Raw genomic sequence first — 14,848 nt, 5'->3', positions numbered from 1 at the left:
ATTTCATACTACCTTGATATGAATTTGATTAATCTGTATTTTATAAAAAAAATCTGAATTTGAAGCCATTAATCATTTGCATACTTTGAGTTTTAATCATACTTGTCTCCTTTTTACCTTTGAAAATTCAACAAAGCATACCTGTTAATTTACCTGATTTGATACGTAGAATATATGGTATATTTACTAACTACAAAATAGCATATGTACAGAAGGAACACATGTTTACTACATAAAACCCTCTGGACATAAATTGTCTTGGCCCGAAACACTCAATTACTCAAATGGAACATTTCATATTTGCATTTGTATGTGATATAATGTACACTGTGTTAGCTTTATGCAAATGCATTTTGGGTTGGACCTCAACTCATTGTAATTCATAACAACTTATACCATCTGTTTAAGTTCATATCAGAATAAAAGTAAATAGGCATATTATTTCTATTTCTATACAGTTTTCCCGTAAAAAAACAGGTTAAAAAATTATCATCGAAAAAAATCGTTAATGAATCCCAAGTTATCCACACAAACGTTTTATAAACGTGCCTGGCACCTTCCCTGAGAAGAACCAGTCTGTGTCTTGACCAGACGAGGATGGTATACGAGTTATTTCTGTCCCAAAGGGACAGAGTCTCTAAAGCCATAGAGAGACACTTGCAGGTGTACACCGGGATGTGAAGGGTTAACGTGACATGTCATCGGTCAAAGGTCAGCCCGTCGAAACATGTATACATGCCGATTAGTAAGCTGAAATCACGACAATGCCATACAGGAGCTTCAACCGACACGAAATATGCTAATTGTGGCATTACTTAAGCACTCCTTTTAAATCATTACGAAGACAATCTAAGTTTTCTTTTGTTAGATCTTGATTATATTATAGAGTATGTTGACCCAATGTGACCAAACCTGTCATTCTAAGCTCCCCATAGTCACGCCTGTTTACGTTAAACATTTCGATGCCATATTATAATAATAAATCATTCAACAGTGTTCTAATTTAAAATGCATAATATAAATACCCGCATAACTTTGAATTAATGACTTGCGAACAATAATGTTATTTTGCGAATAATTGATCCAGTAGTTACATAAGTAAATATGCAGTTTAAACATGACGGTGTGATGAAAGTGAGTTACAGTTGTGGGATCGCACAACGTTACATGATGTACGGTGTGCGCACGATGTGTGCACGGTGTGTGAACGATGTGTGCACGATGTGCGAACGATACAAAATTGGACGATCATTGTTTGCGCACATTTGTGTGCACGATGGACGAACGCTGTGCGATAACAATCGTGGTTGGTGTAAATTGAGGAATGCCTTAACAATATATACGGTTTCGTGCTTAAACACATAAACTTGATTTGTACGTATGCTTCTATATTCTACCTACATCTATAAGCTTACTTTTATATCTATATTTTCTTAAATTTAGAAATTGTGTTTTCGGTATTTTTTAAACGACCTTAATCGACACATGTTAAATTACAACACAGTCCCGTATACAGGTAAACATAGGCACTTTGTATATGTACCTGGACCGTAGTTTCCCCCCGCCCGTGGCGCTTACATATTTCGTCGGGTAGGGCCAGGGGTGTGAAAACACAAGTGAAGGGGAGATATAGGCAAACCGAATGCAAATAACATATACGAAACGTCCAGTTGTGCTTTCATTATGGTCATACGGTATCGCCTTTCAGCTCTATGTGTCAGGTACAGGCCAGGTAAAACTCCGCTCACTCATCAAATTGTTATTTACCTGTTCTGTTACCTTGGAGCCAACCCCATTCTTGACAGTCTAGCGGTCACTTAATTCTGTGTTACACGCATTGTAAAACTGTACATAATCTTCATTATTGTGATGAGAAATTACAGTAATGCATACTGTTTTCATTATAGCATACGAGCTTTCCGTATTTTTTTCATTCCGTAATATTGATCTACAAAGTGTACCCAAATGCACAGTTGTGCGGAGAGAACCGCATAACGGGCGATCGATTGTTAAATCGTACAGCTGTGCGCGTCATGTGTAGACGATGTGCGGACGGTGTGTGAACGATGTATACACGGTGTGCGTACGCTATTTCTGGTGCGTTGTGCGGTCACACAACCGTATTTTGATTTAAAAAAATCATTGATATATCGAAGTCTAAATTTAAGGTTAATAAATGTAAATTGCAATCTAAGAATAATGGCGTTCGGACTTTTAAGTTAATGGAATACTATTTAAAGGTTGAGTTTTACATGATATATGTCATACGTCAAAATATATCCCTTAATTGCACTGTTATATGGGGAAACATCCTTGTTCAAACATATACGAAACGGCAATATATGTAATTTTAATATTATGAACCAAAATTACGTTACCAATTACATACGGTAATTGCATATGCGTCCAGCTGACGTTCCAAATATCTTCTTATCCCGAAGGCGTCGATATGCCCAATGATTGTTTTATTCTATGTAGAATATTCATGACTTAAGACAAGAACTCTTTGAAACACTTGTATATGATTAAGATGCTAATGCTTTTTATTAAGATCCAGGTTGTTGCTTTCGAACAAATAGTTCTATTGTCATTATGACTGTAATACCGGTGATAAATCTTTTGTACATAAAGTTGTCATGTTATGTGTGTCCAACGCCATCTATCAATGTTAAGTGGACTTGCGTTTTATTATTAACATAGTCGCTACTGTCACATACATGTACGTTCTTGCGAATTTACATATGGAGCAAACCAATCTCGATGAAATGCCACCTTATAATATACATATGGACTTAACCCTCTTTTCATGTAAAAAGAAAATAGACATAAAAACCAGTTTGTTCTCGCACAATACAATATTCGTATTACGGTATTACGACGCGGATAAAAAAGACGGGAAACTTAAAGGCTCAAAAATATAGGAAAGACACTATTAACCCCATATTTAAAGCACAGACAAGATAAGTTAAAAAATTAAATATTTTAGAATAAAATACACATGGCAAGTCTAACTCCCGTATTCATGCTTATAGATTTTGGACATTGATCGTTTTTCTACTTGCTTATTAATATCATGCCTAGATCGAGACACGTGATGAGATGATGTGCGGTTTGTGATTTGTAGTTTTATACCATACCATCTCATATAGTTGTCAGAAATTAAACAAAAACTGTCCACAACTTGCAACTTGGATTAGACATATTCACGTCTACAAAGAGTGAAGTTTTACAGTTATATTTATTGCATTAAGTGCAGTTTTTTTCTGATTATACAGGGCGTGCTTGACAGCCGGAATTATACATGAAGACATGGTTTCTATTATGTTCATTTATCAACAGTAGAGACGTTTTGTTAATTAGATTACATGAAGATATGTATGCTTTACATATATCTCTAATGTATATATTTCAACTTCTCATATTTCATATATATATATATATCTACAATAGTTCATATCGATGCTCTTTACATGAAATACCATGTTCTCCATTTTTAATATAATGTTTCTTTCGTATATGTTATGCGTAAAAGTTTGCCATATTCTACCTTGATTAAGAGGCTTATTTAATATATTTCATATGAATGCAATATTTTTATCATATCACAACTAACTTTTAACTAACAAATTACATCTTATGTGAAGTTCTTTTATTCTCATGTATCTTATCTTATCTTATAATTTCTTTGCATATCACAATTACTTGTATAACAAATAATTATAAAGCATATGCTTATTTAGTATTTCTCAATTTGGTATAAGATATTCTATTTAATACCATGTATATAGTATATTTGAAATTAATTGAAAAATTATTTAAATAGTATGTATGACGTTGACAGTAGTTTTCGTTTTGTGCCAGATGATATATGTGTTCAACTTTACTGAGGATACTACACACAAGTAAATTGAGGTAGAGACCAATAATCACTTACACGTCATTAAAATTATAATAAATTAATTTCTGAAATGTACAACAAATGTTGAAAACTTCTTTTATTGATCTTTTATTTACAAAAACATCATTTTCAATAATCACAATAAAATAATATTATAAATGGCTACTTCATGTATGTGGAATGTTTTGGGATGAAAAAAAGATGTATTTTGTACTTACCTATTACAATCGAAAAACACAGCGCTGCCATCTTATCCCCGTCGTTTGTGTCTGTATGACGAGAGATAACACACAAAGCGTTATAAGTGAGAGTGTGACTAGTTTAATTACTCCTAGACAAGGAATATGCAAATTGGACTTCACGTCACAATATCGAAGGAAGGCACTTAGTTATGGAAGCCACAAAGTGGAGGTAAAATTCACATATATGGATTAACAGCCAAATTATACACTGACAAGGAACTATGAGCCTCCGTCTTAAAACAGTAGTAATTAATTGAAAACAAATTCGTGACGTTTTTAATTAACATAAGCGGTAAGCGAGTGTATATCACGCGCGTCATTCGGTTTACGCTGCCAATGTCACAACGATCACAAATTCTGATCTGATGCTAAAGGAATGGTTTAAGTCTGTGCTGCGTCTCTCTACTTACTTGCGCAGTTTTTTCTAAATGAAATTATGAAATATTTCATGTAAGAGTAAAATATCCTATCTTCCCTGTACATTTATTTATTCATAGGAACTAGGATGACAACACTTACATAGTTCTTCCTACTTTGGTTAATATACCAAAATATTACAATCAGCATATGCTGCTTTTATGAATTATACTCAATATACGATTACAATTCGACCTTCACTTCAACATAACGAGTCTATACTTCCACACTTTACTGTTCATGATCAATCAGTTTAAACTATTAGTAATAAAACATGTCTCATATCTCATGTTAAAGCAGTTTGGCTCTTTTTTACATTCACACACGGATACGCACGCGTATATTATATACATACATATTGAGCATGAGGAGGACAGCAAATTTGTGGAGATATATATAGTCATTAGATATACGACGCTGAAGTATTTCCTTGTATAATTTGATAATGGTTCTAAACATATTATTGTTTTATACCAGAACAAATTTCAAGCTTTCAAACAAGTCAAATATATCATTTGTGGTTGTTTATGAAAAGAAAATTACCTCATGGAAACCTCCTTTGCAAAATTCGGCTCCAGCTCCGGTATAGTATAATTCCAACCTGTTTCGGATACACCAAACTATTCACTGTTTACATGTCTACACACTAACTGTAGTTACTATTAAGCATATGCAGTGCATCATGTTATGATACCAAGATCCAAGTTGTCTATGACATGGTTAGCTTACAGACAAATTAAACTTACTAATTTCCTACAAAATATTTAGAAAAGAAAATATACATCATAATGCAAGTTAAAGGATCATTTATTACAAATTTAAAATCAGAGCATAAGTTTTTTTTTATAAAATGCATGCAGTTTAAAAGATCTCAAAATGAAAGTTAGCAAAGTTATGTTAAGCTAACAAAAAACAATCAAGTTCTAGTTGTACTTACCGGTGAGTAACCGAAAGTCTGATAAGCTTAACAATGTAACAGAGATAATCGATTGAGACTTTTATAGTACTTACATTGTAAATATAGAGTTTATTCGAAACTACTGTTTGTTATTGCATTCAAAATTTTATAAAACAGACCGACAATAACGCTATTACAATGTATACAGCTTTTCTTTTGCAAATGCCAGTTACCAAAGCGATAAGCTAACAGTTCTTTGACCAGTATTGTCCAGATCGCCTTTGACCTGTCACCTGACAATATGACGTGTACAAAATGCGTTACTTGGTGTCCGTTTTACGATCACTAAATGGTGTTGATGTCAGCAAGACGTCAAACGTCTGATCTAGTACCACTTTCTCAATACCATCTTCCATATGCGTACATGAAATTGCATACAATACAAATCGTACATGTAGCTACAAACATGTATTCACCAAATCACGAACGATATTTAATAAAAAAAAAGAAGAAAAACTTAAATTCCATAAACAAATGGGTTTGATTTTGATTTTTTTAAACAATTTATCGCAATATACATATATGAAACGTTATTCTGTAAAAACAGAACCGATATTTGAATCTAAAATTCAATATCAATTAGCTGAGCTTATCAAATTCGTAAATGAATAAGTCAAGAATACATGTATATAAAAGGTAATGAATTAATCCAAAACATTGTATAATAAATCGTGTCTTTATGTTAACACCAATTGACTAATGTTTAACAGATAAAATAATTTAAGGACGTGGTTCCATATGTAATGTATGTAGGTATGACTGCTACAGTTGGTATGATTGTGTATTTGCGATCTTATGATAGCGCGGATATGATGCGGAATTTATAGTCCTTACTCAAAAAATACCCATCTCGGAAGCCCCGAAAATAAGATTATATCCGGTCACATTAGGCCTACAATGGGTTAATCAGCAGCTACCATTTTGATAGAGTTGGCTATCTCCCGGCCTGGAAACAAATTATTTCTATAATTATAATTTTAATAATACATAAGCATTTAGGATAATGGCAACAACTTAACTTGATCACTCATTGTCAGTAAAATGTGACCGGGCGGAATGCGGTGCTAGCACGGTGCCTTCGGGATGGTATTTTAGTCAGATATCACTATAAAGTCGGCATGCTATACGCACCTCCACAAGGAGGCAATTACACCAACATACCCTGTCTCCGACATGCATGCGTACACAACACATAGGACAGCACGTCCTCGAGTGACCTCGGCAGTCAATAATAAGACGTTGAAGAAAAAAACCAAACCAAGCCCAGATGGCCTTTGTTTATGACGTCAGTGACCACGAGTGACCCAAACACGTCCTTAGATTAATTATTCATGACTTTACGAACAATAGCGTGACCCCGAAAGGTCAATGTAATTCCATATCACTCCTAGCATTATCAATCCATGGCAGTGTGGTCCAGATTTTGAAGAAAAAAAACCGCTGAAAATCATCGTTTCTTTTGGTGGTTTTAGATTATGAATTATAATGTGGATAACTGGATCCGAGCCAGGAAAACGGACGTTTGCGAATTTTTGTAGACACAGTTCAATTACCCTATCCGGCACACACACACACATGCACGCTAACACAACACACATGGATGTACGTCCTTAACTTACCTTAGATGTTAATAAGACGTTAAACAATATAACACCAAACCAAACCCCTTACTTATTAATCATTATTTCAAAATAAAAACAACAATTATCCCGACACTTGGTATTCACATCTTCTCCCTCATGGACAACAAAACAGCATAAAACGAGACATTTACAGCAAAAGTGCAAGAACAATAATGTTTCAGACATCAATCTACAATTCTGATTCAATAAGGACGCGACTGTGGTTTGATCTGTTTCGGCTCGTTTCTGTATTCTAAATTTGTTAACGTTCCTTTGTTATTTGATAATCTCATTACTCGTCTTTTTTCGATAAATGCATTTTTTGTTCAGTTGTATCCAGTAAACTACGATATACGGTGACAATGATATCATTTTATTATTCACGGAATTTTGATTATTTTCTTCATACCTACCGTCCAACCAGCAGCTGTATATCTGTGTGGTGCGAGGTGACCAGGTGGTTACACGCCACTAACTCAACTATAAAGTATCGTTCTCGTACACGTTTATTTCAGGTTGACGAGCTTAAGTTTGTAAATCATATATAACTCGGATAATTCCGTAACAATTTCAATAATCACCATTCTTATAACTTGATAATTCAAGAGCACATGAAGAAACAGAATGTAAATATATTGATATAGCGTTAGTTCGAAAAGCTAGATCTTGTTTTGATAATTTTGATTAGTAATTCGTTAAGATAACTAATATAAAAAGGCTGTTCTCAGCTACATGTACGCATTAACATTATTCCGGTTGTTTGAAAAACATCGTGTAGCCTTAACAGAGATATGTTTGTTTATTTATAGCATTTGTTTTGCCGTTGGTGGTAAACGACTTTACCTAAAATGCTAATATGTGACGTAAAAAGTCCATTACTTTCGATTTTAGCGATTAAGTACACATGTCACTGTTGTCAGTTAGTGGTGGGATTATTTAGGTTAATGTTTGCAGCGTAAATGTTGATAAATAACGTTCCTTCAGGCGTGTTACTTGTGTTTTCCATTTATTGTCCGGACAAAACGTCGTCATTTGGTAGTAAATTATCATGTTTGTAATAATGATGTTTACTTTACAGTTTCAAATAAATACGTCGACACAGCGTTTACTGCGTTTTTCATTCATGTATCGGTTAACGGTTTTGGTACAAGCAAACACGTTCAGCGAAGGTTTTAAGATGTATATAAAGCAGCACTGTCGATCATTCGTAGCAGCAGTCGGGTCAGTAAGCGTGCCCGACAGTGTGACAAGACCAGTGACAGTTAGACACGATTGTAAAATGAGGGAATGCATCATTATAGAGTACATACGAAATAACTCCTACCAACATGTAGTGATAACGTTATATTTTGCTAATGGTCTTTTGACTTTGCTATTATTGGTTATGTCACTTATATGATGACTTATCTACTTATATATTCACCTTATTAGTATGCGTGCTTGTGTCTATGTGTGCTGGAGGCAAGGTAAATCATTATCTTAGCCTCCTTGCGGTAGCGCGGATCAGATACCGACTGTACAGTGGTATTCGCTAAAATACCATGAAAACCGCACCCAAAACAGTATTCCAAAGGACATATGACACTGCTACCAGGTAAAACAGTTCATGCAACAACCCTGAAAACCAAGTGTTAAGCAGGGCAAACAACTGCCATTTTTAAGGAAGTTGGTATCTCTGGGGACAGAACCCATTGCCTACCCCACCTGAGCGGATTTCAACGCTAATGCCACACGTGTGGTATTTGCCATATAAGGCACTAGGAAACAAGTCAGAGAAAAAATATATACAAATTGCAAATATTGCTATCGTGGCAGCATATCAATCGTGGTTGGTGCATCGCAAGGAGGTATACTAAACATAAATGCACAAAAATACTGACATGCATACATTACTCTCACGGAGTCATGTCCGTAATTGTTAAAAGGAAAACCAAATTAAAAGACAAAGACTAGTCTCTTCGTAGTAATTAAGTATATTTACGCAAGAATGGATATTACTACATGTTTGCATTGGGTCGTAATTCTTTAACAAACGAGATGGCGACTATTTTTGTCCCCTGGTGCGACATACTTGTGTTGAGTTACTATATTATGCACAAAAATAACCGATAACCTGACTCGTTTATCATTCCATTCACCGTGTCTAAATTTAGAAGACACACTTAAAATGGCTTTTCGCCGTGGTAATCATGACGATTGAAACCGATGTAAATGATAACGGGAAGTAAAGTCTAAAAAATGTTTTTAACAAACTATTAAAAGCCTCAGACATTAAATCAGAATTAGATTAACTTTTAAGTAATACATTACGATTCAGTGACCGTTCTGAATTACAACGCATCTTTATCCAGATGTTCACAGAGCAAAACCGTTCTACTTGGCTGACCTGTCGAGACCTTTCACGCACATCACTAATGGGCCCGTATGTAAAAGTCTGGTTAGTTTCATACTACTTATAGTATTTATTTTGGCAAAGCATAGTATAGGACAAATATTGAAATACGTAGCTTTTAAACTGTACGGTGTTACATTCACTATGACTGTATAAGGTTTCTTTAAACTGATGCACAAATATCTCCATAAAAGAAAACATGTGATTTCACAAATATTTATTTAGAATTTACTAAGCTAGTAAGCCAGGTACTTGCCAATGTAGAATTAGAGTTAGGTTCACCTACATGTATAGACACGCTTGTTTTGATTTATTAACAGCCAGGCAAACGCTATAAAGGAATGTTTCTCTCTCTACTCTATATTTCTTATGTATATAACCACGTATAATAATTTGTGAACCGCTTTGAAACGACCTACGAACTAGGTTGTGATAAACCGGTATACCAGAACCGCGAGTTATTATTATTATTATTATTATTATTACGTATTTTGGACTTGTGTATACAGAGTGAAAACACGACAAGAGAATATCTAAGTGTTAAATCTAGTGTATACGACTTGTCTAAGGTTTTCTTACACACTACATATTGCTCTCCCTATTAATTCTCCGTTCTGATTTAACCTTCTATTGCTTCTATTGCTATACGATTTTATATACCGACGGCTCTAAGGTCCAAGGGGAAGTTACAGCAGCTTGTGCTGTCGGCAACATAACTTGTTTCTGCCGTTTTCCAAATAATGCATCTTTTTTTTACAGCTGAAGCAACTGCTGTTGATCTCGCTTTTGATGAGTGTTTGGTTTGGTTTGGTTTAATTTTGTTTAACGTCCTATTAACAGACGTGCCCCCATGTGTGAAGTGGATGCCTGCTTGCGTGTGTGTATGCAGGAGACAATGTATATTTATGTGCTTGCCTCCTTATGATAGCGCGGATAGGATGCCGACTGAATAGGGCTAGCTCACTAAACTGCCATGCCTAAGGTACCAATAACAGTATTCCGCCTGGTCACATTATACTGACAACGGGTTATCCAGTTGTTGCCATTCCCCTAAATGCTGAACGTTAAGCAGGGAATAACAACTACCATTGTTAGGGCTTTTGATGCAATTGAAAAGGATAAAAAAATCTTCTCCGACTCGTTTTCATAATTTAAGTATTAAAAATCGGAACTTTGTCAACATTATTATTCAAAATAATATTGCCCTTCGTAACAGGATTGCAATACTTCGCCACCTGATCTTAATTTGGATACCTGGTCATGTTGGAATAAGTTGTAATGAGAAGATAGATATTGCTGATTATGCAGCTATTAACCTACAACCAAAACATATAAAACTGCTTCATTCTGACTTTAAACCTTCCATGGCCTATTTTGTTCAAACAAATTAGAAACAAAAATGGCATGAATAAATATAAAACGCAAAGTTTACGTGTAGAAAGTATAGCGGACCGCATAGAGGAAGTTATCCTCTTGCGACTGTGCATAGGCAAAACATACATCACTCATAATTACGAAGCAGACCATCCTTATTGTCACGTTTGCAACCAACCTCTTGCAGTAAATCACATAATGATTGAATACGCTGATTTTAATTTGGTTTGGTTTTATCTTTATTAATGTCCTATTAATAGCAAAGGGCATTTAAGGAAGTGTCTCCATGTGTGTTATGTTTGCGTGCATGTGTGTATGTGTGCCGGAGACATGGTATGTTGGTATGTATTTACCTCCTGGTGATAGCGTGGATCTGATGCCGACTTTATAGTGCTATCTCACTGAAATACCATGTCAAAGGCACCAAAGCACAGCATTTCGCCCGGTCACATTATACTGACAACGGTTGAACCAGTTGTTATCATTACCCTTAATACTGAACGTTAAGCAGGTAATTAATACACAACAAAACAAAAGTAATTATAGTTAAAGAAAATGTATTTAGGGTTCGAAACTAGTTATTTGTTCAGTTATACAAAATTTAAGATTTATTATTTTTGGCATTCTTGGGGGCTACTCATAAAGTAATTTAAACTACTCAACATAATATGACCTAAAACAAAGTACTTAACATAAAAAATACATATTAAAGCTAACTCATCGAGCGATCTCGACACGAGGCAGGCGACCCTGCTGTGTAAGACAGAAAAAGGCATGTAGCCTAGCGAGCGATCCCACTAGCTATAATTACTTTTGTTTTGTTGCGTATAAAATGGTCATTGTTTACACATGCGTTGGTCAGTTTGGCGGTTTAAATTTTGTCGCAACCCCCAACGGCCCTCTTTGCCTCCATTTTATATACATATATTGTCAAATGCTTAAAAGGTTTCATAATTTTTGTTTTTGTCATGTATTATACTTTTTCTGTTGTTCTGTAGGACTATTATTGATGTATGTTTTAGATATGGTTATGTATTTTTGCTTTGCGTTTATTTTCTGACTAAGCGACCACGAGATGTAATTTACATCTACGAATAATTTGTATTTGTTCAACCATTTCTTATTTATGTTTTTTGTGTGTGTATGTGACTTGTTTGAGATATTTTCTTGGCTTTTGATGAGTGAGACAACACTCGCCTGCTGGTCTTGAGCAAAGGGTAAATCTACCTCCCTGATTCAGGTTGGGGTAGCCGGCTCGCAGCTTACCTATTTACATCAGGGTTGTTGGGGTTTTTTTGTGGGGTTTTGTTTTGGGGGGGGGGGGGCTGTTCATGTTTCAGTTTTTAGGCATTAAATTCTATGAAACTCCTCGTACGCTGACGAAAGGGTGAAATAACCCCCAGGACTCTGACCCCCGGTCATATCTGTACGTGTTTGTAATCCAGTTTGGTTTCCAGTTATGTCACCAGGCGTAGTAGAGCTATTGCTTACAAAGTCATTGGTTAGCGCATTGACTTTGTCATTTAGAGATGAAATGTTCTTCTGCATGCTAGCAATCTCTGCCGAAAGTGAACTAAATGCCTGCAAAAGACTCGTAGCATTGGCGCCGCCATCTTGATTGTCACTTCCGCTTCGCAGTGCATCCTGGGATCGCGCACCTTCACGCGTGGGGCCCGCAACGGGGGCAATCCTATCGTTGGCATGTAGCAAACGAACGAGAACAAATCGTCGAGCGTTACCTGGGGCATGAATTCCTCGTTCCTCACAAGCTTCTTTTAGTCGGGAAAGCGTCCAATTTTCTATTAATTCGGGTTTGTATGGAGTAGGCCTAGTCGGCGTTCGTGTCCCATCTCTCAACAGCGAGAATAGATAATTAACACGTCGATAACGCTACAATATTAATACCATTTAACAGTCAAGGTAGAGCATGAAAGTGCAACAAAATTAAAACCGCTAAACTGACCAGCGCTGGTGTAAACAATGACCACTATCGACAATTATTTGAGGGCACCCTAGGCCTAATTTCTACATGTCAGTATGGTCACGTGACTGCGACCGCGCCAGTTGGGCGCGTTATTTGAATATATTTGTTTGTCCTGTATAAACCTCAATTTAAAATAATCAAAATTACATTAACAACTACCATTTTTAAGTACTTTGGTATGTCCCGTTCTAGGGACAGAACCCATTGCCTTCCCTCACATGGGCGAACGCTCAACATGAAAGCCGAAATTGAGATATTGCCAAACAAGGCGCTATGAAATAAAAGGTAGTTAGGAATTGAAAAACATACAAAGATCCCAAATATTGCAATCGGTGCAGCAGATTTGTTTTGGTCGCTTGTGTATCACCAAGTACAGGACTTTTGACAAAAGCAAATCCCCTATTCTGCAGGGGGATCCCATATATGTCGGCTCTTACGATACATGCAGTGGGTAACAGCAGGTGTGTTATTTTCGCGATCCCCAACGCTTATTTTAAAAAAATCCGTGACAGATTCTACAATGTATCGTCTATGAAAAGTGTATTTGGTGGAGTGTCTGTGCGATTGATATATGATTATGTGCATTTAATCGATCTTTACAATAAGATTTCTATTTTACAACCCATTCGTTCCATATTGGTGTAAATGTCTACTCTTTTACACTTATTACTCTTTACTTTGTGTGTTAATTGTTTGAGTGTCTGTCTTTACAGTGTTGTTTGACTCACATTGTCAATTGGCCGTTAAACATAATATATATATATATATATCCAGTGTATACCAAAAAGAAGCGCGTCATCTGTCGCGAAGAGTGAGTTATCGCGCTTATCATACATATTTGAAGTAAGCCATCCAATTGCTCTGTGTGTTGTTTAACAGCCCATAGGCGATAAGGTTTTGAATTGCCGAGTTTAACGTCCTATTTTTTGTTTAATGTTATATTAACAGGTAAGGCCATTTAATTTGGACCTTATCTCTTCTCTCCTTTCTAAATAACTTTCTTTTTCCTAATGTCTCCCTTGACAGTGCCTCACTTTTGGCCATTTGTTGAGCGTTCGCCCATGTGAGGAAGGCTTTGGGTTCTGTCCCCTGGCCGAGACATACCAAAGTCTTTAAAAATGGTAGTTTCTACTCCTGCTTAACGCTCAGCAAATTAGGAGTGGGACGACTGGTTCACCCGTTGTCAGTATAATGTGACCGGGTGAGGCGTCCTGCTGGGTGACTTCGGCAGTATGTCTCAGTGAGGTAGCACTATAAAGTCGGCATCAGTTCCGCGCTATCACAAGGAGACAAACACGAACATATTGCAGCCTCCCAAAATACACACACATTCACTAGACGCATGCATCTTGCACACAGGGGAGGCCGTCCTTAAATGCCCTTAGCTGTTAATAGGACGTTAAACAAAATCAAACAAACAAACAAACAAAGGCCATTTAAGGTCGTACCTCAATTTATGTAATGCATGCGTGCTCGTGAATGTATGCCGGAGTCAGGGTATATTTATGTTTTGTAAAAAGACTAAAAATAGAACAGGTGATATACTGTCAAAATCAGTGTATATGGCCGTGTTTACACAGTGGACATCAGCTTATTTGCAGATAAGATATCAAACAACATGAATTTCTCATAGTGTTTTACTACATATAATAATGCAATTACTTTTCAGGTTTTAAAGCTTTAAAATCAAAGGTGGCATGAATAAATATGGCTATATCATCTGTTCTATTAACACAATTTTGTTCATATATTTAATTGTGTGGCTCAGTTGCAAATGATACATAACGCATCTGTGAATAACGCCATGACGTATTTCGCTAAGTCCAGATTTGCGATATCACCAGGAGGCAAGTACACAAACATACAGTTGTGTGACCGGACAACGCACCAGAAGTACCGTGCGCACAACGTGTAAATATTACTGTATAATCTCATCACTATATTTGAGATTATGTACATTT

The 14,848-nt window shown here is 36.0% G+C and overlaps 1 protein-coding gene across 2 annotated transcripts in view; it reads right to left on the bottom strand.

Moving 5' to 3' along the window:
- Positions 1 to 5,192, bottom strand: part of LOC110459110 — a 51,916-nt gene extending 46,724 nt beyond the window's left edge. The window contains exons 1-2 of one of the 2 annotated variants that reach the window (XM_021511207.1): positions 5,101 to 5,192; positions 4,117 to 4,167 (exon numbers count right to left, since the gene is read on the bottom strand). In XM_021511207.1, the coding sequence (XP_021366882.1) occupies positions 4,117 to 4,147 (31 nt within the window). In that variant the 5' untranslated portion in view covers positions 4,148 to 4,167; positions 5,101 to 5,192. Of the gene's footprint in view, positions 1 to 4,116; positions 4,237 to 5,100 lie in introns of those variants that run through there. The other variant, XM_021511206.1, reaches the window with a different exon arrangement.
- Between the last annotated feature and the right edge of the window lie 9,656 nt (positions 5,193 to 14,848).

This window comes from Mizuhopecten yessoensis, unplaced genomic scaffold (assembly GCF_002113885.1).
Source record: "Mizuhopecten yessoensis strain PY_sf001 unplaced genomic scaffold, ASM211388v2 scaffold9969, whole genome shotgun sequence".
Classification (NCBI taxonomy): Eukaryota; Metazoa; Mollusca; class Bivalvia; order Pectinida; family Pectinidae; genus Mizuhopecten; species Mizuhopecten yessoensis.
This window is presented reverse-complemented; position numbering and strand designations above follow the sequence as displayed.